Raw genomic sequence first — 27,357 nt, forward strand, 5'->3', positions numbered from 1 at the left:
GGGAAGTCTGACAGCGGAGTCAACTCCCAGTTGACAAAGTCTGCTCGGTAAATTGTTAGCTAATATTATCCAACAAATAGCTATTGTTATTTGGAGAAGGAAACAATGGAGGTCGACTCAGGTAAACTGGAAGTTAATGCTATACTTGTATCTGCAGCTATCCCTACTGATAAGTGAGCTGGGTCTATTAAAACATACCGCAGCATTAGCTACAAAGCTAGTAACGCTAGCCTCAAACTTAGGTCAAAGAATCGTTAACAACAGGCTAACACCTATGACAGGCTAGCTGATGTTTTGTTAAACGGTTTTTGGAATAAGTTATGGACTTATAGTATTGTTTGGTTTCGTCTGACTCTCTTTACCAAAACTACGTTGTTTGCATTTATTACTTGCTGAGTCTGCTTCTTGGGTAGGCATTCTCTGAAGCTGGATAAACACAACAAGGGAGGAAAATACCTAACTCCAGTGTTAGTTGCTGGAGAAAATGCAACACCTTGTTTTTTTATATGAATGTTTTCACTTATAAACAGGCATAAGCTAGTACTGACAATCTTGTACTGAATCAAACATATTGATTTGATTTTATAGATACCCTGTCATTTCTAACATTTGGAGATTTCTTATTTTCTTACGAAATTGTAACATCCTCATGTGATTTGATAGAAGTAGTAGTAGTTTTTCACAGCATTGATTACACTGACACATAACCCAGGTAAATTCGATCCCACTGAAATGTATATGGATACAATATAACATTGTAAGAGAATACAATAAAGAATCCACAAACTACCTCCTCAACAACATATCCATGTAACATAATGTTTGTATTAATAACTATTGTCATCGAGAAACGTACTTATGGCAGGTTCAAGTATCATTAAAGGCATGGGATTACCCATTGCTGTTGACATGGATAGGTCATTATTGTGACGAATGGGACTATCCTGATTTTGAGCAATATTAGTAACACTGCTACTTTATCAATGGATTTATAATGCCCACAAATATGTTTTGCAGCATTGTTTTTTTCTCTTGGAGCAATCAGCATCAGTCACTAACTTATTTTAATTCAATCCAGTGATGAAAGAATATTTATTTTCAAAATCTTGCAGCCTTATATCATAACCATTATCACAAGTAATAACTCTGCAATCATATTATGTCCACCTTTCCAAGTGTTCTACACTGATCGTAGTGGAAGGGTCAGCAGTAACCCACTGTTGGACCAGCTCCCCAGCTACCAGTCCCTGCTGTACCGCAGGAAGTCGTCCACGGCTGGCACCAAGCGAAGGAGCAGCTCCAGAGGGCGCATCGGCTCCTCTGGCAGTGGGAAATGGGGCGTGGGCACCATCAGCAGGCGTGAGGAGAAACAGAAGAGTCAGACGGAGGAGAGACCCATCAGGGAACTCCCCAGGACCATGGCCGAGAAACGCAGAGACAAGTGGGAGAAATATCACTATACACTGTCTTGAATGACGCTGTTTTGAAAGTGCTTACATTCTTATTTTACTGGCTATGTTTAAAGGGTATTATATAGCAACAATGTGTTTCACTTTTAGCACACAGCGCTTGGAGGAAGATCGAGAGCTCAGCAGTTTGAAACAGTTGGAGCACAGCACCCGCCGGCATCTGAGGAGGCTGAGGGACGATGTTCACCAGTGGCTGGGCTCCCTGAAGCTCTGGAGGGGCGACATCCACCTCATAGAGGGTGAGGCATGAAATATGAGCTCATATTACCTTACATTTCATCAAGCTGACACTTTTATCCAAAGCTACTTACAATCAGTGCAACTAAGAAGATACAAATTCAGAACATGCAGGATCTGCATCTTTCATGAAGTTCATTCTTACATACAGATTTAAAAGCCATATTGGATTTAACAAAGGATAAAACCAGCTTCTTTCTGACCAAAGCTTAAGAAAGCTCGGGGTGACTATCATAATAGATGTTCTGGTGAATCTGATCCAAACTGATTTAAATCAACTCTGTTTTGCATGTGTGTCAAACTCAATGACAGACTTTTAGAGATGAATTCTAACACAACAGGATGATTTAAAACCAACACAGCTGACACCACCTTCCAAATACTCAGGGAAATATTATGTTTTAGAAACAAAATAAAATTGAAAACTGTAAAAACATCCTTCTGGCAGCTCTCAGATGAATTGTCCTTAGACTTTTATTAATTTCCTCTCATGATGGCCAACATGTTAACATACTATTGCACTCACAGAAAATTTACCAATTTTGTTTTGATAATGGAATTCTCTCCACTTGTTCTCCCAGGGATGTTCGGCACAGGGATCCTGTCGTACTTCTCCTTCCTGCGCTTCCTGGTCATGCTCAACTTGATCATCTTTGTGCTCATGTTCAGCTTCGTCATGTTACCCATCATCATAGCTCCTAACGTTTCGGGGAATATCACCTACAACCTGAATTTAGGCGAGAGGACACTTTCAACGTTTATATTAAAACAAGGCAGGCATTAGTCTTATACTTTCCTGTTTTTTGCTACAGGAAGTGAGTGCAGTGTGTATCCCAGCAGCGCTCGGCGAGGGCTGGTCATCTTTCATGAGCACATTACAGATCTGCTGTCTGGAGGAGTAAGTCATTACACTTCACATGTACAAGTCCCCCGGAAGAAAAAGGGATGTGTTGTTTTCTCACGTTTCTTTTGTGCTTTATCAACAGGGCTTTCTGGAACAGACTTATCTTTTCTACGGCTACTACAGAGCGGACAAAATCCACTTTTCTAATTCCACTTACAATTTGCCGCTGGCCTACCTGTTGGTCACCATAGCCTACCTGTTCTTCAGTCTCATCTGGATTGTTAAAAGGTACTGAAAATTAAATAAATAAACATGTGGAGTTAGTTTGAGTCTCTGGAAGTGATGTTCACTTTGGATTACTTTTCTTCAAGGTCTGCCACAGGATTTAAACGTAACCTGGTTCAGGATGAGGATCGTTTCCAGAGTTTCTGCAACAAGATTTTCGCCGGCTGGGACTTCTGCATCACCAACGAGAACGCAGTGAGGCTCAAGAGAAGCAGTCTGCTCTACGAGCTCAGGGTGATTAATCCAACTGTTCATCATTTTAGTCGAACTTGTTTTATTATTGTGCAGCTGGCCGGCTTTGTTGTGATTGGTCAACCGCTTATAGATCTCCCGCCCCTTAGCCTATCAGATACAATTTGTTGGAGTGCTAGCAAATAAAAGCGTGAGTGTTACAGTACATAGTGAAGTTACTATGTTACAGAAGTAAACAAAGGAGTCCAATGGAGGCGTTTCAGGCAGGGGCTGAGTGTGTGGAAGAGACACTCCCTCTGGAGGGAACACAGGGATTTTAGCCTTTACAGACCATTTACATGCACAATAACCTATACCACACTACAGGAAAGGGAAAAATGCAAAATAGCATAATAGGACCCCTTTAAACATGAACTGAGACATAACATAAGGGCATCGGTGATCATGTTGACATGCTTAGAGTACAATATAAACCTAAATAGCATTATAGAATAGCGTGGGCAAAGTATGAAGCTACAGCTCTAGAAAAACTTAAGAGACCACTGCAGCATTATCAGTTTCTCTGGTTGTACTATTTATAGGTATGTGTTTGAGTAAAATGAATGTTTGTTTATTTCATTCTATAAACTACTGACAAGTATAACTAAGATTTCTGACTCTCTTCAGGATGTCTTATCGTCTGGTGCCTTTCACCAAATTGATATTCAACTTTGGATGGATGCTGCTGCAGACACTTTTAGTTTATAACATAGTGTATTTAGTTTGATTAATACATTGTTGCAAATGTTTATTCTATCTATCCGCTGAATGTTTGCCAGCCTTTAAAATGTCTTATTCTGTTCTATCCTCAGACAGATTTGGAGGAGGAGAGGATCAAACAGAAAATAGCAGATCGAACCCGCAAAGAGAGGTGCCGGATTTACCTCATCCGCCTCATCCTCAACCTTTTCGTCATCGGTGTGCTGATGGGTTGCTTCTACAGCATTTACCAAGCCACCATCTTCTCCCAGGAATGCCAGAGGGATAGTAAAAAGGTAACGGAATCCGACCACCACTTCAAACATTTGTTATCCTCCTGTCAAAATGTCTTCATGTTTCTACTTAACCAACTGTTTTCTCTTTTCTCCTTGTTATCTAAAGCATTTTGTAAAAGCTAAGCTCCTTCTTTCAAATTTGCAAGAAAAAGTTGATGACATTTAAATAAAATCTTTGATCTGACATTATCTTTTGGCCTTGGTTGCAGGATAATTTCATCGTGGATCTCATCGTTGAGTATCTCCCCTCAATTGTCATCACCTTGGCTAACTTCATCACCCCCCTCCTCTTCTCGGCTATAATAAATTACGAGGACTACTCGCCTGCCTTCGAAATCCGCTTCACTCTCATGAGGTACTGCAGACTTCCATTCATCTACTTTCTAATTTTTTCTCTTGATGGAGATGTTTACCTGAAAAGTAATGTTATAAGGAGACAAACATTATATTAAAGTGGCATATTTGCCTTTAAAAGATGAGGGGGATTCAATCCTTAGAGTAATGACAATGACAGGATTGTGTTCAACTTGGGGGAAAATGAAACAATTTGGTGATTTGGAAAATAGTTTGTTCACCTCCTGAGTGTGTGTGTGTGACGTCTCCTTTTCAAACTGATTCATTGCGATGCATTTAGGAAGAATTTGTAGCTGTGTGGACATGTTTCTATTGTGAAACACTTACTCAGCTACGCTCCGTCATTCTTTCATTTCCCTTTCTCCCCAGGTGTGTCTTCATGCGGTTGACCAGCATCGGGGTTCTGCTCTTCTCTCTCTGGTCTCAGATCACTAAATGTGAAAATGAGCCATGCCTGTGTGGCTATAACCACGTGCTTTACTCTGTGAGTCATTTCCCTTCATCCCAACACAACAAACAATGACTCTTTGGGAAAAAATTACGTTTTCATCTCTATGTCGACATGCAAACCTGTGGATCAAAGTTCTTTTTGCAACAATCAAAGGGGTTTTAAAGCTATTAAGATTACATTTTAGTAAATAATTACGTATAATTAAAATAATTTATATTACTTTAAATTTACATAAGCTCTTGATTGCTAAGTGATCACTTTATTTGGTAATTCTTTGGTCAATCATTTAGCTCTGTCCCTTGAGACTTTGCTTGAGAACTTGAGGTTCAAATCTCCAATTGTACTAAGTTCAGAGGATGGACTTGTACCTAGAGTGGCGCCCTTAAACAAAGGCTCCTGACTGCTACACTGCTCCTCGGGCACTTAATATATATTGTAGCTTCCATCCCTTCCTAATACCAGGATGGGTCAAATCTAAATGTGAGTGGGTGCAGTGATAATGTGTGATGATAAAAATGTCATTCTATTAGAATCCTCCATTTCAATTTTTAGTATAAACTCCATTCTTCTGTAACATATGGTGGTTGAAACTGAACTGATACTGGGATGTGTCTCAGAGGATTCCTTCCAATCTTCTTGATTTGTGCCTCTGTTTCTGTCCACAGTGTTGGGAGACCCGCGTTGGACAGGAGATGTACAAACTCACCATCTTTGACTTCATCATCATTTTTGCAGTCACCGTCTTTGTGGAGTTTCCCAGAAAGTAAGTCCTCATCAATAAAGACAAAACATCTTTATCCTCTTAATAGATTCTTAAATAAAACTGTTATTCTAGTTTTGTTGACACAATACAATACAATACAATACAATACAAAGGGGCTTTATTGGCATGACCACATATTACACATAGCATTGCCAAAGCATTCAGCACAAGGCGTGATAACAGAACAAAAACAAACACTAAACACACATGCCAACAATAAATGTGGCACAACAGCAAAACACAAAACAAACTGTACATGCCAACAATAACGTGCAAATAAAAAAAAATAAAAAAAAGTGTGTGCGTGTGTGGTCACTCACTGCTCCTACCTTGTAGCAGGTAAATACATATTCTGCTGCCAGACAGCTCTCTTTGAGCTCTCCTAACAGGATTGGAATTTTTTGGATTGTTTGTCATGTGGTGAAATTCAGGATGTTTGTTTTTAAATTTGGAGAAATATTGTGTCCGGATTGGTTGGAGTTTTGTGCATTCTGTCAAACAGTGCAACTCTGTTTCCACGCTGTCTTCTTTGCACAGCTGGCACAATATATGTGTATTTTATTCTTTGGCCTCCAAATGTCTTGAACACTTTTACGTTGAAGTCATTGTCATCCTTTCTTCTTTAGTAATTTTTAACCCGTTGTCCATGTGTTGCCCTGTGCTACCCAGGCTGATAGTGCAGCACTGTGACTGCGGCCTGGCGAAGTGGTTTGGCCAGCAGGAGTTTGCCATCCCTCAGAACGTGCTGGAGATCGTCTACGGTCAGACCATCTGCTGGATCGGCACGTTCTACAGCCCGATGCTGCCTGCCATCTGCACGATGAAATACTTCTTTATCTTCTATATTAAAAAGGTGATATTTCTTACTTTATTCCATGGATTATATTCAGAAGTTCTAGAAGTTTCCATTGTTTTCTGATTCCTGTTTGAAGGTGTCTTTGATCAACAACTGCCGTCCAGCCACACGTCCATTCCGAGCCTCCAGCTCCAACTTCTTCTTCCTGGTGGTGCTGCTGATAGGCCTGGCTCTGGCCTGCCTGCCCGTCTCTTTCAGTGTGGCACAGTAAGTAATGCATTGTTGTTGACCAGTGAATCAACTACAGATTTATGATCGCTGCTGCATCGATCATTAATATCCTCTGCTCTCGTGTTTCACCAACTGTGGGCCCTCTCCACGCCGAGCAGAGGAGAGACAGGGGAAGTGAAGCTAATGTTGTTACACAGAAAACCTTGGTAGTGAACAACAGGCTGACGCTCTGACAGATTCTGTGTTTTAGTGTGATTTACTGAGCTACTATAGACCAAAAAATATTCGGTTAAACCGATTGGTGAATCTGTTTAGCTCTGGAAGTGTAAACCCTGGTGCATTTTGATGTGAAGTGGGCAATATGCTGTCTGTGATATGTTAAATACTGTAATATTAGATATGTACGGAGCCCTGGAGGGTTCATAGAGAGAAAAATAAATAAAACGAGGCCACGTTTTATTAATTCGTGCGCACGAGATGTAATTCGTGGCCTCAATTTAAATAAAACGAGGCCACGTTTTATTAATTCGTGCGCACGAGATGTAATTCGTGGCCTCAATTTAAATAAAACGAGGCCACACTTTATTAATTTGTGCGCACGAGATACTTTCTCGTGCGCACGAGATACCGGTGCGCCAAGTAGGAAGTGGAGCGCACAGGAGACAACCGTTTCATTGCAGACTGTTATGTTTATGTGGGGAAATGGCAGTGCATACATTATTTGAGATATATTTCAAACTCGGACTTCATTTTAGGGACATTTCGGCCAGAGGCGTAGAGCTATTTGTTTAAGCACCGGATTCGCAAAACAGGAGAGTCTGTGAACCAGTCTGCCTTGATCTATGAATTCATGTCCGTGACTCTCACAGTATCTGCTATCTGAGAGAGCTGTGTCTTTTACGCAGCGCCTTCACTGTGTTTACCTTTTGAACAGCTGAATAGAGATCGAGGCTGCTACGTTTTAGCCACACACGCACGCACGCACGCACTGCCCGATTATTCCCCCTGTTACTCGTTTTATGAAGGAGATATCCAGTCACCAGGGCGCATGATGTGTAAATAAGGAGATATGACAGGATCACAGGATATGACATTGTTTTTGTTACTTTCGTTGCAGTTGTATATGTCTTAAATGTAATTTAGGTTAACTTTTATTTTGAAGGCGAGTTTACGCTGTTGACAGGAAGTTGTTGTTGCTATGGAAACGTGAAATGCTACATGATGTGTGTGTGTTTGTGCTCTGCTCAGCTCAGCTCTGTGTGGGTGTGTGTGTGTTCGGTGTATGTGTGTGTCCGACACCGGCATTTGTTTTCAAATGACCATGAACAGTCATTTACACCCATCTGGCTAACTCCATATGTGTATTCCCAAGTGAAAGAAGTTCGTTTAACCTAATCTCGATGTAGGCTAGTGCTAAATGCTGTCGGAGTGCACCGGAACGAACGCCACTATCATAATATCTTCTGAAAACAAATGCCCACACACACACATACACACACAGACACACAAACAAACATACACACACACACACGCCCTGGCGACCGGAGATCTTCTTCATAAAACTAATAATATGGCGTAATAATCGGGCAGTTCGATGTGTCTAACCATAAAAAGTATCTCGTGCGCACGAGAAAGTATCTCGTGTGAACGAGAAAGTATCTTGTGTGAACGAGAAAGTATCTCGTGCGAACGAGAAAGTATATTGTGCGCTCTAATTAATAAAGCGTGGACTCGTTTTATTTAAATTAAGGCCACGAATTACATCTCGTGCGCACGAATAATTAAAACGTGGCCTTGTTCTATTTATTTTTCTCTCTATGAACCCTCCAGGGCTCCGTAGATATGTAACTTTGGCTGCATTACAGTAAAGTGAGGTCATTTTCTGAACTTTACGGACTGTTCTAGCTGTTCAATTATTTGCTTTTACCCATTATATTCATGTTACTAATGAATATTTATTAAAACTCTTTTTTGAAAGAACGAATAGTCATCCCTACAATACCGTTGCATTATCGATATTGGGGTATCCGATCAGAAATATACTAATATTAGATTTTCTCCGTATTGCAGAGCCGTCGTTAAAAAAAAAATCCTTTTACATTGCTTTTCAGCAGCCTGTCACATGGTCATTTAGGCCACTGATGACTAAGCATTGAAAGTGGCATTTCTTGTTTTTTCTGTTTTTTTTAAGTGTCTGATAGAAATTCTGAAACATAACTGTTTTATTACATTTGAGAGCACACTTTCAGTCTGTTTTGTTATATCATGTCTATACTTCTCTCTTGTATACTACATTTAAATGTAAAACATACATGTTGACATGATATTTGTCATTAATCTCTTCTGCATTTTACTGACCTAAAGAATGGTAGCACAGCTCATTGCTGCATCCATTTTGTTTGGCATACATCCTCATTCACCCTTCCCTTGTTGCACAGAATAAACTCTTCCCAGGCCTGTGGACCATTCGTTAATTACACCACCTCCTGGGAGGTGCTGCCAAATACAGTATCCGAGCTACCCCATGGAATCAAAACCCTCCTCTTCGCTCTCTCATCAGAGGCCTTCGCTGTCTCCTTCTTTGTTGTCACATGGTACGTGTTTCCATCAGCATTTGAACAGTTGTAACAAGTGTTCTTTACTCTTTATGGTTGAAGTTTAATCAACTTCCTGTTTTCCCCCAACAGTTTGATCATGTTTTATGTGATTGCACTAGCTGGAGCTCACAAGAGAGTTATTAACCAACTAAGGGAGCAGCTGGTAGTGGTAGGTTTTCTGCAAAATACATTTTCTAATTCTATTTCACCATTCTGGTTTATTCTATCTCGCCGTTTGTCATTTGAGTAATAACCATAATTGGACCTACTAACTGTGTCATTTTGTATCCCAGGAGGGCCGTGACAAACGTTTCCTGATCCAAAAGCTGTGCCAGGCCCAGAGGCTCTCGGCTATCAAATCCCCGGGGTCCAAATCCCAGCCCCGCAGCCCCAGCTATCACACCAGCTTCTCCAACAATTTCAATGAAAGTGTGTTCCTGGCACACTCACCTCCTGACTCCTCCACACATGTGTGACGCACTACCTGCTTATACAGACCAAAAAGAACAAGACTGGACGGACTGGATTTGAAAACTGAATTAATATCTTCTATTTTTTATTATGAAAACACTACTTCGGAGCTTCTCTGGACCTGCTTAAATTAATGTAGTGTGTTTTTGTGTGTTCTTTCGTTGACAATCTGATTATTATAAAACCCTTAAGAGGATGCAATGTTCAAGTATTTTTAAAACAATATCATTTGTGGTGTTTTTTATCTGTTGTATGTACTGTCATTTCTTCCTTCTGAGAAGGACTTGCATTATTATAACCACTGGAGTTTGTAACAACCTTTCTGAAATGTATGCACTTTAAATGTATTAACACTACTGTTTTCTTACTTTTTATAATTTGTGTGTTTACAAAACAGTGTGGGCATCGTCTATCATCATCTACTGTTTATCATCAATAATGATTGTATATTAATGCAAAAAACGACTACATTTAAAACAGTAATGGTAAAAGGAACATGATTACAGTCACATTTTTATTTTTAAATTATATATATAGCAACAAAACAAACAAGCAAAAATATATACATTGAGGTACCAAAGGAGCATATATATCTATATATATAGATATATATACTATATATTTGTATTTCAAGATACTTCAACTAAATCTTGTATCTTGAATTAATGGATTCAAGTTAAGTTTACCTAAGGGCTGTGATAAACACTATTCTAAGACAAACATATGTTTTACTTGCATAATTATCGCTGTCATTGGTTTTGAGTAAATCTTCATCTAACAAAAAAGGTCACTCGAAACTGTGAATTAGTTTTATAACATATTTTGGATGATGGGTGTCGGTACTATATTACTAAAAATAAGGTTTATGTCTTTGGAATAAGTACTGTTTTTCTTTATTATGAAGCATTTGTATATGACTGTGGTGACTGTAAAATAAATACATTTAAAATGATGTGAAATAATCTTCGTGTTCCACTGGCTTTTTTCTTCTGTGCCCTGTTCTTTTCTTTGGCCTGTTATACCACCTCCGGCCGACAGAGGCCGCTGCTCGGGGCGCTGCGCTCGGCCTCTGACAGCAGCTCAGCTGGTACGGAACCGGAGGCAGCGTGCTGTTGCTTGGTTGGTTCATCGAGAGATCAGTTAGCCGAAAATGTTGAGAATTACAATCCGGGCAGACGTGGGAGCCATTTGGGTGTTATTATGTATCACCTATTCCCAGTTTTTGACAGTTTCCTCTGATGACATAGTGGTGGCATGCGGGGGATTTGTGAAATCCGACGTGGAGATCAATTACTCTCTGATCGAGGTGAGAGTGCAAGCCTTCCGATAGCTAGCTACCTAGCGGCTAGCTAACCGTTAGCTGGTTTATCGTAGTAGGCTAAAGGTTAGGCGGAACCAGAGATGTGTTTGTATGACAGTATGAATGAAATGAACTCAACTTCAATCTACTTTTTGTAAAAGTTGTATCTCTGTTGCTTACTAAAATTAATTAAAGGGAACATTTTAATTTTGGCAGCTATGCTAGTCTGCTAATTCGGACGTTTTCTCTACGCAGTTGCGGTTGACTGCAAAGCTATGTTAGCATTGATACATTAGCCCTATTACAGTTTATTTGTGTTACAATTCTCACTCAAACTTAAAAAAAACCCTGTTTGTCTGTGCACAAGGGGTTGCTAGCCACTATTCATAATCCCTGCTCATTAACAGGCTCCATTGGATTAGCCATTCGCCTAATTGGTGAAATTAATTTAATCCCAGATATTCTGGTCTGTTTGCGAATGACAGCTGATACAAATGAATTAACCAATTTCCCATTCGAAGTTGTATTTAAGGCATTTATTTGTTCAAGTATACTACACTATTTAATGATGTCTTCTTTCATACACAGATTAAACTGTACACCAAACAAGGATCCCTGAAATATCAAACGGACTGTGCTCCAATCAATGGCTACTTTATGATCCCCCTGTATGACAAGGTATGATATTCATTACATTTGAGCATTTTATGTATTTTATTTACCAATGATGATTATAATCTTTACACTTGTTTCTTTCACATAGGGGGACTTTGTTTTAAAGATCGAGCCTCCTCTTGGATGGAGCTTCGGTAAACTCACAGCTCAAAACATATTATTCATGTGTTTGTACTCCAGGAAATGCAAAGACAGATCGGTCTAGATTGTTTGCAATATTTATTTTCTCATTTCAATTTATTTTTGTCCATTATTAACTTTTCTTCTTGGGTTTTAACTCTCACCAGAGCCCACCAGTGTCGACCTCCATGTGGATGGAGTGAGTGACATTTGTACAAAAGAGGAAGACATCAACTTTGTCTTCACTGGCTTCTCGGTCTCAGGAACGGTGAGCATTTTGAAGGATTTCCTGTCTTTATATCAGAATAATTTTCTCTTGACTATGAAAGCTTATCTGCATGAAAATAAAGGTTAACGCCTACAATTCTGACTGTGGTATTTAAGAACAATTGTAAAAGTGCTTGGAATTAGCTCCTCACACATCCAACAGTCTTTGTTTAGTTCTGCATGGCTGGCTGCTCTGCTTTTTTTGTGCAATTTGCTAATCTCAATTATTTTTGTACAGTTGAGATCTTTTTTTTACACAAAACATGCATTTAAAAAATAAACATTTTACAAATAAAAGCAACAGTCTGGTGCACTTTGAGGGTAAAATCAAGAGCCCAGATTTATGAAGAGTTTTATGTTTGTCAACAATTAAATCATAAACACATTGATTCAGACCCTCTTTCTAAGAGAAGGGTTAAAGTACGCCTCTGTAAAGGAAAGGGGTGTGCTGGATTAATAACACAAGACAAAATGATAGCTTCATTGCACAACGGAATGCGTACACTGATCACTTCATGTTGATTATCTTGTCTCATGTCTCTGTATAATGCTGGAAGTCTTAACGCTAATCGAAATTCGATCAATTGCTAAGCCCACCTTCCTTTCATAAATATGCACAAAGAAACCACCATAAATAACAAGTTGAAAATCAATTAACCACGTTTTATTTTGAGTATTATCAGTTGTAGGAATGAATTCAGAGCATAAAGCATCTCTCTCTTCAGGTTCTCAGTAAAGGCCATCCCCTGGGTCCTGCTGGAGTAGAAGTGAAACTCACCCGAGTGGGAACAGAGGAGAAACTCCAGAGCGTCGTCACAAAGCCTGGAGGAAAGTAAGTACTCTCTCCTTTTTTGTTTTTTTGATTTTTATATCACTAAACTGATCCCTCTTACATTGCCATTTCATTTTGTTTCCTTCCTTACCCAGGTACACCTTTTTAAAAGTACTCCCTGGAAATTATGACATCACAGCTTCCCATCCTTCTTGGACTCTGGAGCAGGTTTGTACACTCACTTCAGATTTCATATGGCCCTATTAACAGCACAGACTGACTAGAACACAAATGTGTCATATGTGATGTCTCCCATGGCATTTTTTAGAAGCTTTTGAATTAATATGTTCTTAATTTACTGGACACAGAAAGTCAAAATGTTGGTCAATGCAGTAGATTTGTGGAGTGATAGGCTAGCTAACTTCCCCATAAACCTCTAATATTGTATGATCATATAATTCAGAAGAAGTTAAAGTAGCTTTTTGGACTCAAATATGTTTATTTCAATATTTTCCTTGCGCAACTTGCATCAGTTTGACAGATTTTGGCTATATGAAAAGACAAAAGTCTGCAAAAATAAATCGGGCACAAAGTCCTCCTCCTGTCATTGTCCGAAAATAATAGATCAAAAGGATTCCAAAATAACATCATAATGCCTATTTGTAAAAGAAAGTCTTGAATTTATGTATTCAGATCTGTATGATAACAAGCGGATTTGAGGAAGTGTATGAAACCTTTAAAAATTCTTGTTGTCTGACTAAAGTTCAGAAAGATCATGGCTATGCTAGCATGTAGCCACTCCATAAACATCATTAATAACTTCATAGGAAATAGACAAATACTGTGCTAAAACGCCACTGGGTACCAAAGTAGGGCCCTTCCCAGTGAAGAACACATCAGCTCTCTTTAGTTCTGTATGTAATACTTCATTAATCACCTTTTGCTCAGCGGATTAGGTTCCCTGTCAGTGCAGCAGGTTTATAACTAATGACGCACACGCACAGAAGTAGTCGCCATTATTCAGACCCTTACTGTAACTCTCATGCTGATTTTTTATTTTTTTTATTTGAACAGAGAGCCACCTCAGTGGTGGTCTCCAATGCCAACGCCCCCGCTGCCGAGAATCTGGTGGTTGGAGGCTACGACGTCTCGGGGGAGGTCCGCAGTGATGGAGAGCCCATGAAAGAGGTCACCTTCCTCCTGTACTCGGCCACAGTCAAGAAAGAGGTAAACCATTTCACATTTTTAAACAGTGAGCAGTTGTGACTGGAATGTTATGGAAGTTTTGGTTGGATTTCAAACGGCACAACGAGGTAAGATTGCATCATATCTATCTGTGTGATTTCAGGACGTCGGCGGCTGTAACACATCCCCAGTGGAGGGGGCAGATCCTGGGGACAGCTCGCTGCTCTACCTGTGCAGCGCTCTCTCCAGGGAAGATGGAACCTTCGTCTTCCTCTCGCTGGCCAGCGGCGTGTACACCGTGGTGAGCTTTGTGAAAAATGCCTAATATGTCTCTAATAAAAAATGTTATAAGGTTAAAACGTTTTTTTAATTACTACAATTGTTGGATATAAGTCATTACCTCTGTATCAGGGCATTTTTTTTTGTTTAAACTGATGTCCTCCTTAAAATGACTTGTGTAGCATTAAGGTTACACTAATACTAGGAAAAAGCTCAAGTTCTTATTTTTGCCTCTTTAGAGGTATTCAAAATGTAGACATAGGAGAAGAGCCAGACCTGAATGGCTTTTCGACTAGGCAGCTCAGTGAAAAGAACTATGTTGTCTTGTTTTACAAGCACTGAAAAAAACAAAACTTTTGTACGTATGTCCCCTACACGATTTCACTCCGACAAGTGCTGTTAATACTACAACAAACCTTTTTTGCAGCTACTCTGTCAGAAATGTTACAGTGCACTTCAACACACCCACTGAGAATTTTGAAGGGCTGTGAAACTACTAAAAACTACATAATGGAAAGTTAATCACTTTATTTATGATACATATTATGCAATACATAAAGGGCCACCATAAAGAGTATCATTATTGGGGTTCATTTCAGGGCATTGCAAATGTGACCTGCAAACTGTATTGGAAATGGTAATGCCTTTCTCTGATGTAAATATCCACATTTCTGCTTCTAAATTCTGCAAATCATATTTTGAAGGTGCCCTTCTACAGAGGAGAAAGGATCACGTTTGATGTCGCTCCTTCCAGGATGAATTTCAAAGTGGAACACAACAGTTTGAAACTGGAGGTAAAGAGTGAAAATATATCTATATATAGATATAACCGTCATTATCTTGTGAGTATGAATATGTTTTATGTGTTATACCACATGCCTTACTGTTTCTGTTGCAGCCAATCTTCCGTGTCATGGGCTTCTCTGTGACGGGCCGAGTTCTCAACAGTGATGGGGGGGAGGGCGTCCCTGATGCCACAGTGTCCCTCAACAACCAGATCAAAGGTAAACAAAGAAACTCCCGAAAAGCAATAAATAAAACATCCAACTGTGGAAGTGCTCCATTTGTGCATTTCGTTGTTCTCACTTTACGTCTTTCGCTCTTGTGTCCCTCAGTCATCAGCAAGGAGGAAGGCTCTTTCCGCCTGGAGAACATGACGGCTGGTACCTACACCATCCGTGTCACCAAGGAGCTCATGTTCTTCGAGCCAATCACAGTGAAGATCGCCCCCAACACACCCCAGCTTCCTGACATCATCACAGCAGGGTACGCATGGCCTGTCCGCTGTAAAAAATGATATTAAATAGCTACACTACACATGTTCTGAAATATCAAAAATATCAGCTTCAGCACTCTTCCTAGCTCGATCTGACCTCTGATGTTGTTCCCACAGGTTCAGTGTGTGTGGCCAGATCTCCGTCAGCCGCCTGCCTGAGGGCATGAAGCAGCAGGGCCGCTACAAGGTCACCTTGACTCAGCAGGGCCAAGACAAGGCCTCGAGCAAGACCGTGGACTCAGACCCCCAGGGGGCCTTCTGCTTTCAGGCCAAACCCGGAGACTACAGTGTCCATGTAAGACTCTCGCAGCAACTAGTCCCTGACTAAATCGACACAAAGCTAACCTCAAACACTTGATTCTAAGATATCTAATGTTTGTCTTTTGAGGTGTATCCTAGCGATATAATTGATTTCAGTGCCTATGTAGCAGTATGGTAACTCTGTTGTCTTGCAGGTGTCTCTCCCCGAGGCGGAGGTGAAGGCAGGGCTTGCTCTGCAGCCTCAGGCCCTGGAGGTCTCCCTTGTGGACCGGCCCCTCACAGACCTACTCTTCACCCAGTTCATGGCTTCTGTCACTGGGAAAGTCTACTGTCTAGGTAAAGGCTTGGTAATATACACTGAATTTGTAATTCTAGTATACGTGCTGTCTTTGTCTTAGTGGCTCCCGTCCCACTTAAATATTTATGGGGTTGTTTGTTCATATTTTCCCGGCTCCTGTGTCTCCTGGTTGATCTGTAGCGTCCTGCGATGACCTCTCTGTGACTCTGCAGCCAGTGAGTCGGCAGGGAGAGAGGCGGACGGTGGCTCTGTCCGGCAGCAACGACATCCTCAGCTTCTCCTTTGAGGACGTTTTACCGGGGAAATACAAAGGTCAGGACTCGATTCAGTATTTTTACATAATTCATTATATTGTACAAAAAAAATGTGCTTGTGTCAGTTTTTTTTTTTTACATATATTGTGCAGCCCTCATTAGGGCTGCTCAATTAATCGTATTTTAATCGCGATTACGATTATGGCTTGCAACGATTACGAAAACAACGTAATCGAAATAAAACGATAATGTTTTTATTATTATTATTACTTTTTTTTTTTTTCAGTTGAATTATACTTAAAGTTCAGGGTAATCAACTGTTAAAAACATACTGTTCAAATTTTCTTTCGCCAATAAATTGATGTTTTCAAAGTAAATGGATAATCGTTTTTGATATCAATTATTGACCCAAATAATCGAGATTATGATTTTTGCCATAATCGAGCAGCCCTAGCCCTCATTCATATATTTGCAGAAGATGAAAGTAAAATATTTTGTCACTTCAATCAATGAGTAGCTGTGGTAGAAGCTTTCATTAGCAGTTGAATTCAGCATATGTATAGCCTAGCAGGAAATATAAAATGCTAAATGCAAGCCTCTATTTATTCGGAGCAGATTTGCACCTTTAAATCCTTCCATCAAACATGTCTCTCTGTTACTTTTATTCTATGTGTTGATTATTTTTCGTTCTCCCCTTTCAGTGAGTATTACTCACGAGGAGTGGTGCTGGAAGCATAAGTCCATGGAGGTGGAGGTGCTGGACTCAGACGTGGTGGGGGTGGAGTTCAGACAGATTGGCTACATCCTGCGCTGCTCCCTCTCCCATGCTATCACTCTGGTCAGTAATCAGTACCTGATGTGTGTATCAGATGGTGACACCTCCACAATTATTCTAATTATATCTGTTTTTCTGCACAGGAGTTCTTCCAAGATGGCAGCAAACCCGAAAACGTCGGCGTGTACAACCTCTCTAAAGGAGTCAACCGCTTCTGCCTCTCAAAGCCTGGTGAGGTTCTTTCCCCTGACCGCTCATTAGCTTAAAGGGGACCTATCATGCAAAATGCACTTTTTGATGTCTTTTATACATAAATATGTGTCCCCGGTGTGTCGGGGAACTCACGCAGCGTCAGAAAATAAAACCCTCTCTCTTTTCCTCCGTACCCAAATCTCTAAAAACGGGGCTGCAACGGAGCTGATCCAGATTTGCGTCCGAATATCGGAAATGTGGGCTGGCTTTACACCCACGGCCCTATCAGAAACGTTGCTATCAGAAACAATGCCCGACTGTTTTGGACGTAATATGGTCGGTGCATGTTTACATTAGCATCGCTAACACTCAGAGCTAACCTGTACTGCACAGAGCATGTGTGTGAAGAAGCAGGAAATAAAAAGGAACTCACCTTGTGGTACAACCGGCAAGAGAGAAAGCCTTTGAGCTCCATACTGTTTCAGAAATAATCCTTGATAATCCATGATATGGCGTTTCATCACGGCAGTATTTAGTTTAGACGGTAGCTGCCGGGTCCCTCATGAGCTCAGCCCCCTCCTTTTTGATTTAAAAAAAAAACTTTATACCCCAAATCAGCACTTTTGAAACAGGAAGTGAAATAGAGGGATATGAGGCATGGCTAGAATGGGTGATCTGTTTGGTATTTTGAGCAAAACACTTCATAGACATGTTTTTTATATTTTTTTTATATATCTGAGACCTATGCTATTGCCTAAAAATAGCATGATAGGTCCACTTTAACATAGTAGGAATTGGCATATCTAGAAAGGAGAAATATCCCTTGTGTATCGTTAGAGTAAAGTGTTTGGAGCCAAAGGGTCTGTGTCACGCTTACCTTAATAAAAACTGAAGTAATTCATCAACTAAACATGTTTCTCCAGGTGTTTACAAAGTCACCCCTCGCTCCTGCCATCAGTTTGAGCAGGACTTCTACACGTACGATACGTAAGTAATGAGAGGATTTCCATTTATTTATTTCAGTGTTTTCCCTCTATGCAATACAATAAATTGACTGTTGTTAACCTATGTCCAACAGCTCGGCCCCCAGCATCCTGACGCTCACTGCAGTGCGCCATCACATGACCGGGCTCATCACCACCGACAAGATCCTGGACGTCACCGTTACTATCAAGTAATGACTCAGCATGGCTACACTGTGTGCTAATATAAGCTACTGCTGCGCATCCTCTTACAAATGTTTTTTATTCTCCATCTTTTCAGATCGTCTATTGAGAGTGAGCCGGCCCTGGTGCTGGGGCCCCTGCGCAGCCTGGAGGAGCAGCGGCTGGAGCAGCAGCTGCAGGAGATCACGCTGCGGCGCCAGGAGAGAGAGCGCCGCGCCGCCGAGGAGGAGGGAGGGGCCAGGGACGACAGCCCCCCCATCCAAGAGAAAGCCGACGACCTGACAGGCCCCTTCCACTACGAGTTCTCCTACTGGGCAAGGTAAGGCTGGCTATGAGTTAGCACTTAAGATTCCCTAGTCTTGAAGTCAACAGTGTCTAAATACAGAGGATGCTAACAAGTGACTAAATGAGAATACTAAACATTCCAAAAAACAAGTCTGCTTTAAGCTCATCTGTGTTGACGAGTAGTCGTACAACCCTGATGGAGTTTGTTTAAGACAAGATAAGATGGAACTATATTTATCCCTGTGGGGATGTTCAGGCGTTTATAGCAGCAACAGGGTCAGAGTGAAAAACAGGATTCTCACAAGGTAAAAAGTAAAGATAAAATAGAATAAAAATAATAATACAAAAAATAACAAAGTAACTGTTGAAACAAGATATCACAGTAAAACGTTGAGCATTTGAATATTTTATAGGCTAATGTTAGCTTTATACTTCTTGAGATTTCATTTACGCTTAAAAAATCATTAAAGTTGTATTAATATGTGGACATTATCCTGCTGAAGGAACATGCAAGTATCATAAACGTGTGTTTGCCACAGATCTTATTTTTTGCAACACTCCAAAAGTTAATGGAAAATCCCATTGCTTTTTGTCGAGGGAGCCCTTGCAATGCTAACTTTGGGGTTAATACGTAATCTATGCACCACTCTTCGTATTCTGGCAAATAGTAGATGGCACATGAGCTATTGCGATTGGTCAGGCAGGAATCTAATGTGAAGCGTTGATGCAGTGAGTTTATATATTCTGTTGATCTGTGCAGGGCTGGAGAAAAGATCACAGTGACGCCCTCATCCAAGGAACTGCTGTTCTATCCTCCAGAGGTAGAGGCCACCATTACTGGAGGTAAACACACACACACACACACACACACACACACACACACACACACACACACACACACTTAATCGTGAATCCACTGTCTATATGTGTCTGTTTGTAGCTGCTTCTTAAGTACTTAAAGTTACTTTAACTGTAACTCATCAGTTGGAAAACCGATGAATAACATCCCAAATTCTGTAATACCTAAATGGTATTTCCTCTCCCTCCACAGAGTCGTGTCCGGGTCGTCTGGTGGACATCGCAGGGCGAGCCGGGCTCTTCCTGGCGGGCAAAGTGTCTCCAGAGCTGCAGGGTGTGGAGATCTCCATCACTGAGAGAGGAGCCGCTGCACCGCTCATTACTGTGGGCACCAATGAGATGGGAGCATACAGGTCTGAGAACCAAACGATGCATTATTACTGTTCAACCTTAATCAGAAATCCTTTATTAGTCCCACAGCGGGGAAATGTACAGTGTTACAGCAAAAGTTCAATAGCGGGTAAAAAAAAAAATGAAGCGAGACAAAAGCAGTACAAAACCATGGCTAATAAAAGAGTATTAGTTTTGTCCGTAAACTAAGTGGCATAGATGGCCTTGAAGTATTGTGACCTTATAGAATATATCCTAGACCTGCAGTCCTAACCAGCGCTGTGCTCCCCTCTCTCCTCAGTGTGGGTCCGCTCCACAGCGACCGGCAGTACGACATCAGTGCCAGCAAAGAAGGCTTCGTCCTGAGTCCTGTGGAGGGAACCGTGGGAGACTTCAAGGCGTTCGCTCTGGCTGGAGTCACCTTCAAGGTACATTTTTTAATTGTATTTATATTTCACAATTGTAAAGACGACAGTAAATCCAATGTACTTCAACATACACTCTTTAGATAAGTTTGAATATTGTTATTCTTTTGTTAGGAGGTTCGACAGGCTGCCTGTAATTCCCTCTCTAATATCTATTTTTGTATTGCTGTAACATCATCTGTGAGCTTAAATAAAACATTTTGTTGTCCTTTGTAATTGGCTTATTTTCTTTTGGGATTTTTCCATGTCGATGGAAAACCATTAGTCCAGATCCCCAGTTACCTACAGTAGGATGCTGAGAAAAACAAACTGTGTACCTACCAGTTACGACAAATTTGGCATTGACTTTGAACCGATGTATTGGTTTTTATGACTAGGTCAACCACATCTAAAGCTTCTAAGATTCCAAAAATGTCCAATTTCTATCATTAATTTAAACTCATATGGTATAAATATAAAGTGCTGAAGAAATCGATCAGTTAGTTAATTGACGTGAGATCTATAACCTGTCCTCTCCTTCCCTCTGTGCTGCAGATCAGATCAGAGGACGGTATTCCCCTTTCAGGTGTCCTCCTGTCTCTGAGTGGGGGACAGTTTCGCTCCAACCTGCTGACTCAGGACACCGGCCTGCTCACCTTCAATAACCTGGTAGGGATCCAGCAGTGTGTTAATCTGCTCTCACAGTCTGCTAGTTGACGGGATCTCTATCTAATGTGTTTATTTTTCTGCTTCCCTCTCCTCAGAGTCCCGGTCAGTACTACTTCAAGCCCATGATGAAGGAGTTCCGCTTTGAGCCGGCGTCTCAGATGATCGCAGTGGAGGAGGGTCAGAACCTCAGTATCGATATCACTGGCATCAAGACCGCTTACAGGTATGCACATGTGCCTCGATGCTGTTTATAATAGGGGCCTAACATGTCCACAGCATAAGTCTTATGAGTGTGTATACGTCCTCAGCTGCTACGGAGCCGTGCAGTCTCTGAGCGGGGACGCAGAGAGGGACGTTGCCGTGGAGGCGGTGGGACAGGCAGACTGTAGCATCTACAGCGAGGACACTGTCACCGATGAAGAGGGGCGCTTCAGACTCAGGGGTCTGCTGGTGAGTACGAAATTAACACACTTAGGTTCTCAAAAAATGAGCTAATCTTGTTAACACAATGTGTATGCCCCATTTGAGCAGGTATAACTGACTGATTCAATGTCTGAAATGCTGTGCAGACGCTATTTCTTTCAAGCCTTTTCACTGTGTTCTAACTATGTTTTTTTCCTTTCAGCCGGGTTGCAAATATCTCATTCAGCTGCGAGCTGAAGGCAACGACCACATAGAGAGGGCCTTACCACAATACAGAGCAGTAGAGGTGAGAGGCTAACGTGTTAAAGGCTTGTAAGCACAACTGTTTGTAATACTCCCAGATTTAACAACAAAGAAATGTGAGCACTGCAGCAATAATTTGTATTTACCATCCCAAGGTACACAGTAGAAATAATCTGGTCAGGATACAATAATGGGTCATTGGTGATGTTCAGGAGCTCATTAACAGCTGCAAATAGTTTTTTTGTACGTTTTTTAAATGTTTAGAATCACTGATTCATGGAAAAATAATGTTTTGTGTTCTTGCAATAACTGACGGCTTTAGGGTAGTTGAAATAAACTGCATTTTTTGGATTAGTTGAACTTTAAACTGAGTGGAAAACATGGGGCTTTATTTTTTTGTTTCTTGTAGTAATCCCGCTGCAAGTTTAAATCTCTCTTTATAATTTTAGTTTGTCAGAAGTTCAGGCTCCGTAATCGCTCTGGCAAGGCAGGAAATGCCTTAGTTCCATTTAATTCTCTATTATTATCAAACCTTGTGACTTGTGCAAAGTTTTATCCACAGTTAACATTTGGCATTTTCTAAGGTTGTATCTGATCTAAGCTCTGTTTCCCCCTCAGGTCGGCAGCAATGACATTGAAGGGGTCAACATCATCGCCTTCAGACAAATCAATCAGTTTGACCTCAGTGGAAACGTCCACACGTCCCCTGAACACCTCGCAACACTATCGGTAGGACTGCTGGGCTTATATTCCCAATAGGCGCTTTCACACCGGAGTACTTTTACCTGTACTTTTCCCGTTTAGTTCCGATAGTGCCTGGAATTTTGCGTTCACACCAAAAAGAGAACTTTGTTCAGAGAACTTTTACCCCCATTTTTAGTGCCTGCTAGAGAGGTGGTACTATCCTGGGGAGAAAAAAGTACCAATTTCTGATTGGCTGGGCGAATTGCAAACCATGCCCCGTAAAACTGTGAAAAGTTTTGTGAAGCCGCCATTGTATTTGCTGGCATTAGCATTAGCCCCGCGCACCAACAGAGAGAGAATAACTTATAGCAACACAAAAAAAAAACATTGGAGCGGTGGAGTGATGAGGAGGTGTCGGCGTTCTGGCGATTTACTCCGGGGACTTCCGGCCGGGGACTTCGGGTGGCAGTATACGCCATGAAGTGGTTTGCGGCCTGTCAGTAAACCCAAAGCAGAAGAAGTGATGTCAGTGGCTTAATTTGCATAATCTTCCCTCAGGGAACTTATTCCGGTGTGAACGCGATCTGTACTTAGTTCCATGGGGGTACTAAGTGCTGGGCACTAAGTGCTGGGCACTAAGTACGGCAAAGTACTTGGTGTGAAAGCGGCTAATGCATTTTGGTCATTTTTATTGAACATATCGGCAACTCCCCTCCAAGGCTCATACGGCAGGAATGTGCAGTTACAGTTCTTGACGTTTTTCTTTTTTACCCCCATTCTCTTTATCCAGGTGAAGCTTTACAAGAGTGACAACATGGACAACCCGATCAACAGCATCTCTCTGGGACAGTCCCTCTTCTTCAACTTCCCTCCGCTGGACAGAGATGGAGAGGTATGCTTGTGTTTCTGCTCTTAGGTCAAATTAGGGCAGGATCAATGTTTGTAGTACATTACAGTGCTTAATTTACAGTTTTAATATAATTTATTCTTCTTAGGACTGAACCCTGAAAAAAGGATTAACTTAATTTGTCCCTTGTGGGGCACTTGGTTATGCAGCAGTGGGGTGCAAACATTTAGCATACAGGGTAAATGAATACAATATAAATTTAAAAAAAAACAATGAATGTGTAAAATAATATTTAAGTGAATGAAATAAATGTTTTTTTAAATAGTTTGTATTGTTTTAACCAGAATAGGTCAATGAGCGAAAGAATATACAACACTTTCTGTTGGCCAAAATTATTTGATAATTTAGCAGAATCGTCAATTCTGCCAAATCCAAAGAAGAGACTTCTGCCAACCTAGTCGGCTTACTTCCAGTTAGCCCTATGCTAATTGGATTGGGGATACATTTAATAGTGCTCCTCTCATAGACTATTCAAAACCTTATTGGAGCAAAATGATCAAATTCTGAGTCAAACCAGTCATCTCACAGGGGTTGTGACTCCCGAATGTATGGCTTCAAGAATAACTATATTGAAAAACAATCTAATCATGAACATTTTCAAGATCGTTTTATGGTGCTAAAACCTCAAATCCGATTTTTCTCAAGTCTTCTCAGTCTTCTTAATGTTTGTATATTTGTCTGAACTGAATAGACTGAGGACATGCTGCTGTTGTTGTTATTGTTTGTTACAAAGTCTCCTCTCTCCTCCTCCACAGAGCTACGTGCTGATACTGCACTCCACGCTGTCCCGCTTCCAGTTTGACTTCACTCTGCCTCAGGTCACCTTCACCTCCAACGGTTACCACAAGCACATCACACTCACCTTCAACCCCACTGTAAGGAGACATTTTTAACTTGCAGAATATTTAAATGAGGGTTTTTTGTTGTGTAAAAATATCCAGTTTTTAACTACCGGATACCTGACTAGTAGTGAGATATAGCGAGATATAGTCTTGGGGGGTAATATTCAGAGAAAATACTTAACATTTTAGGGATAAGATTCATTAATCATAAAAGACAAGTTTATTGGAGATGAATAACAAATATATGTTGTTCCTTCTTGTAAAAAAAACTTTACTTTCAGAGATTTAAATAACCAACTTTATTCCGAGCTTTTACTCAGAATATTCCCCCTCCTCCCCTTCATTTAATTAGTTTCTCTTGTAGTTGTCTCATCTCAGATTGTGTGTTTGTGCTTCCCCACAGCGTAAAGTGCCTGACCAGGATGTAGCCCAGGGCTCGTACATCGCTCTGCCCCTCACCCTGCTGCTCCTGTTGGCAGCATACAACCACGAGAAGGTACTTATCCCTCTTCACCTCCTCCCAGGGGCGGGATGCTAGTGAACTGTCAACGGGGGGGGGAGCCTCGCTGCGGGGAAACGGTGGACCTCTGTCGCTTGTCAGCACAACTTCAATGATGCCGTTTAAAGACATAAATTAAAGGCGGTGCCAGCCGTCAGCGAACCGAGCCGGCCGTCAACGGCCCTTGACGACCGGCCGTTCTGTGATTCTCCAGATTCTACAGATGGCCAGTCCGCCCCTGCCTCCTCCTGCATTAGGGCGGGGCCATATAACTCGTATATCACTTTGTGGTTTTATAGTCTATTTTCCTCGTTCTACAATCAAATGATTTTTGTTTTATAAATGTATGAAAGCACCAATTGTCAACCCTATTGTCGCAATACTGATATCGAGGTATACGATAAAAAATGTAACCCATACTTCAACTCCAGAGACAATGTGCTTGGTCTTTCTTAACAATACATTTTAACATGATAAAATATTTCAATCATCGGTCGTCTTGATCTTAAGTTATCAGAAAAACAAGCTTACCAAACATTCGTAGTCCACCAAACCGCATGGGAGAAACACTGATTTCTAAGTTGACACTGCTTTATTCATATTTCTTACCATATTCAAAAGCTGAGTCTGTTTGTTTTGGAGAGGAGACCTCTGCGAACAATACGGCTTCCGGTAGAAAACCTCCTGAACGATAAACACTGAAGTCATCCTAACCAGAAGAGTGCAATACAAAAAAATACTTACTGTGCGTTTTACATTTTTCAAGTAAGAACATGTTTTGCTCTCCTGTTGCAGGTAATCCCCCTCCTGCTACAGCTGGTGAACCGTATCCAGGGAGTGAGGAGCATGTCCCAGGTCAGCGCGGACAACGCTGCTCTGGACGAAGCCAAACGTCAGGCCAAGAGACAGAAGGCCCGGCGCACATAAGGACCCAACCACGGCTCACCTCAGACCACATCTTTGCCCACTAAATATTCCACTTGCAACCATGGTTACTGCCTGTTTACGGAGGGTTGGCTCACAGTAGATTCCAGTTAACAAGATAAATGCCCCAGGATGCTAGAGAAATATTGGGTGCGCTAAAGATGTGATTTGACCCCGTGTGAAGACCAACAGAAACCACTCGATGCGCATCAGATTCACTGGACTGAAGTTTTACAGGTTGTTTTCCTCCATTGTTTCCACAGCACTCATTGTCTAAAGAAAATTGTTAATATTTGTGATAGAATATGAGCCATTTTTATACCTTTGTAATTTATCTAGGTCAACGAAAATCATTTGCTTATGTTTTGAAGGCACTTGAATGCTTTTGATATCAGTCTTAACAGAGTTTAGGACACCAGGGATGGTCACGTGTGTCACCTATCAGCGTTTGGGTCAATTCAGACGAAACACAGGGGTATTTACACACTGCAGTGACAAAGAGGATATTTAAACCGTCTACTTTAATATTACCTTTTTATAGGACAAAAAAAGGTCAATATAATTTAGAGCTTGTGAAATGATTGTGAGATCTACATCTAGAAATAAACCCTTGTATTTATTTTCAAATTTCATTTACTCTAATTATGCTTATTGGCCCTTATTTGTCCCCGTTGTCAATAAACTCAATCGAGCTGAATTGACTTAAATAATTCCATCACAAACATGGGATTGTGTAACTGTTAACTATCATCAAAAGACAGCCAAAGACGTGGACAAGCTTCATACCATTGTCCGTCATGTTATATATATTTAAAAAAGAAAACACGAGTTACTGCCATGCACTCCACCTCTTATATGTTGTTTAGCGTGACGCAAGGTCGACTTTTTGTCCGTTTCAGCTCAGGAAAGCGGTGGTCGATAGATGCTGGAAATTTGGGTTTGAATAGAACATTTTGTTTTTTTCGGTGGGTGGGTGGGTTGGTAGGGCGCTATAGCAGATAACAGATAGTTGATTAATTTATTAACATAATGTCTAATCAGATGTGAATGATTACTTAGTTTGTGTGCTGGGGAATGCCTCTCAGAAGTGTTTGTTTTTTCAAATGAAGTGTTTTTTTTTTAAAGAGCTTCCTTAATTTCAAGAAGACTGACATCCACATACCGTAGAGAGCTACGACAGAATATCATAAGCTCCTTGTCTTACCGCTGAGCTTTGTAATGCACTGTGAAAATGATGGTCCCCAATCATTCTTCTGTATTTAATTCATCGGCTCTCAGTTGTGTTCCTGAAAGATGAAAAGGCCACTGACTATTAACTAAAAGATATTCCAATTAGTCTTTATTAAGGGGGGGAGTTTATTTGTCATATTTGAGCAGAATCTGTAAAAAAATGTTGAGATAATGAATAAAGTTATGGAAGGTTGTGAAATTGACTGTTTTATTGGTTTACCTCTAGGGGGCAGTGTACCTTAAGGCATGACAAAAACATTGTAATAATTGTATATCCTTTCAGAGTTAAAGGGGCCCTATTATGCTTCTTGGGGATTTCCCTTTCCTGTAGTGTGTTATATGGGTAATGGTCTGCAAAGGCTAAAACCCCAAAGTGCCCTCCAGAAGGAAGTTCTTTCCCACACTGCTTTAATATATGTTGGCATCTTGGGTGTTTTGTGTTTCTTTTCACACATTTCAGTATGAAAAGTAAGTTGAAAAATAGAATAGATTAATACATTGTCTTTTTTTACGGA

General features: G+C 40.8%; 1 protein-coding gene across 1 annotated transcript; it reads left to right on the top strand.

Annotated features, from left to right (window-relative positions):
• Nucleotides 1–27,041, top strand: nomo (nodal modulator). Its single transcript, XM_034129247.1, is given in 47 exon segments — nt 1–121; nt 1,177–1,441; nt 1,560–1,708; nt 2,288–2,604; nt 2,693–2,838; nt 2,922–3,069; nt 3,879–4,061; nt 4,271–4,416; nt 4,785–4,899; nt 5,532–5,629; nt 6,299–6,482; nt 6,562–6,692; nt 9,095–9,250; nt 9,344–9,422; nt 9,547–9,723; nt 10,801–10,866; nt 10,869–11,030; nt 11,613–11,702; nt 11,788–11,833; nt 11,987–12,087; nt 12,812–12,918; nt 13,014–13,086; nt 13,933–14,085; nt 14,207–14,344; nt 15,027–15,116; nt 15,221–15,326; nt 15,438–15,588; nt 15,716–15,893; nt 16,054–16,195; nt 16,338–16,469; nt 17,113–17,249; nt 17,330–17,417; nt 18,302–18,365; nt 18,457–18,552; nt 18,642–18,863; nt 19,590–19,672; nt 19,881–20,040; nt 20,319–20,445; nt 20,977–21,090; nt 21,186–21,313; nt 21,399–21,540; nt 21,716–21,799; nt 22,375–22,485; nt 23,231–23,332; nt 24,103–24,222; nt 24,593–24,685; nt 25,484–27,041. Coding segments are annotated over 47 exon segments (6,048 nt in total). The 5' UTR covers nt 1–105; the 3' UTR covers nt 25,616–27,041.
• The last annotated feature ends 316 nt before the right edge of the window (nt 27,042–27,357 follow it).

This window comes from Trematomus bernacchii, unplaced genomic scaffold (genome assembly GCF_902827165.1).
Source record: "Trematomus bernacchii unplaced genomic scaffold, fTreBer1.1, whole genome shotgun sequence".
Taxonomy (NCBI): Eukaryota; Metazoa; Chordata; class Actinopteri; order Perciformes; family Nototheniidae; genus Trematomus; species Trematomus bernacchii.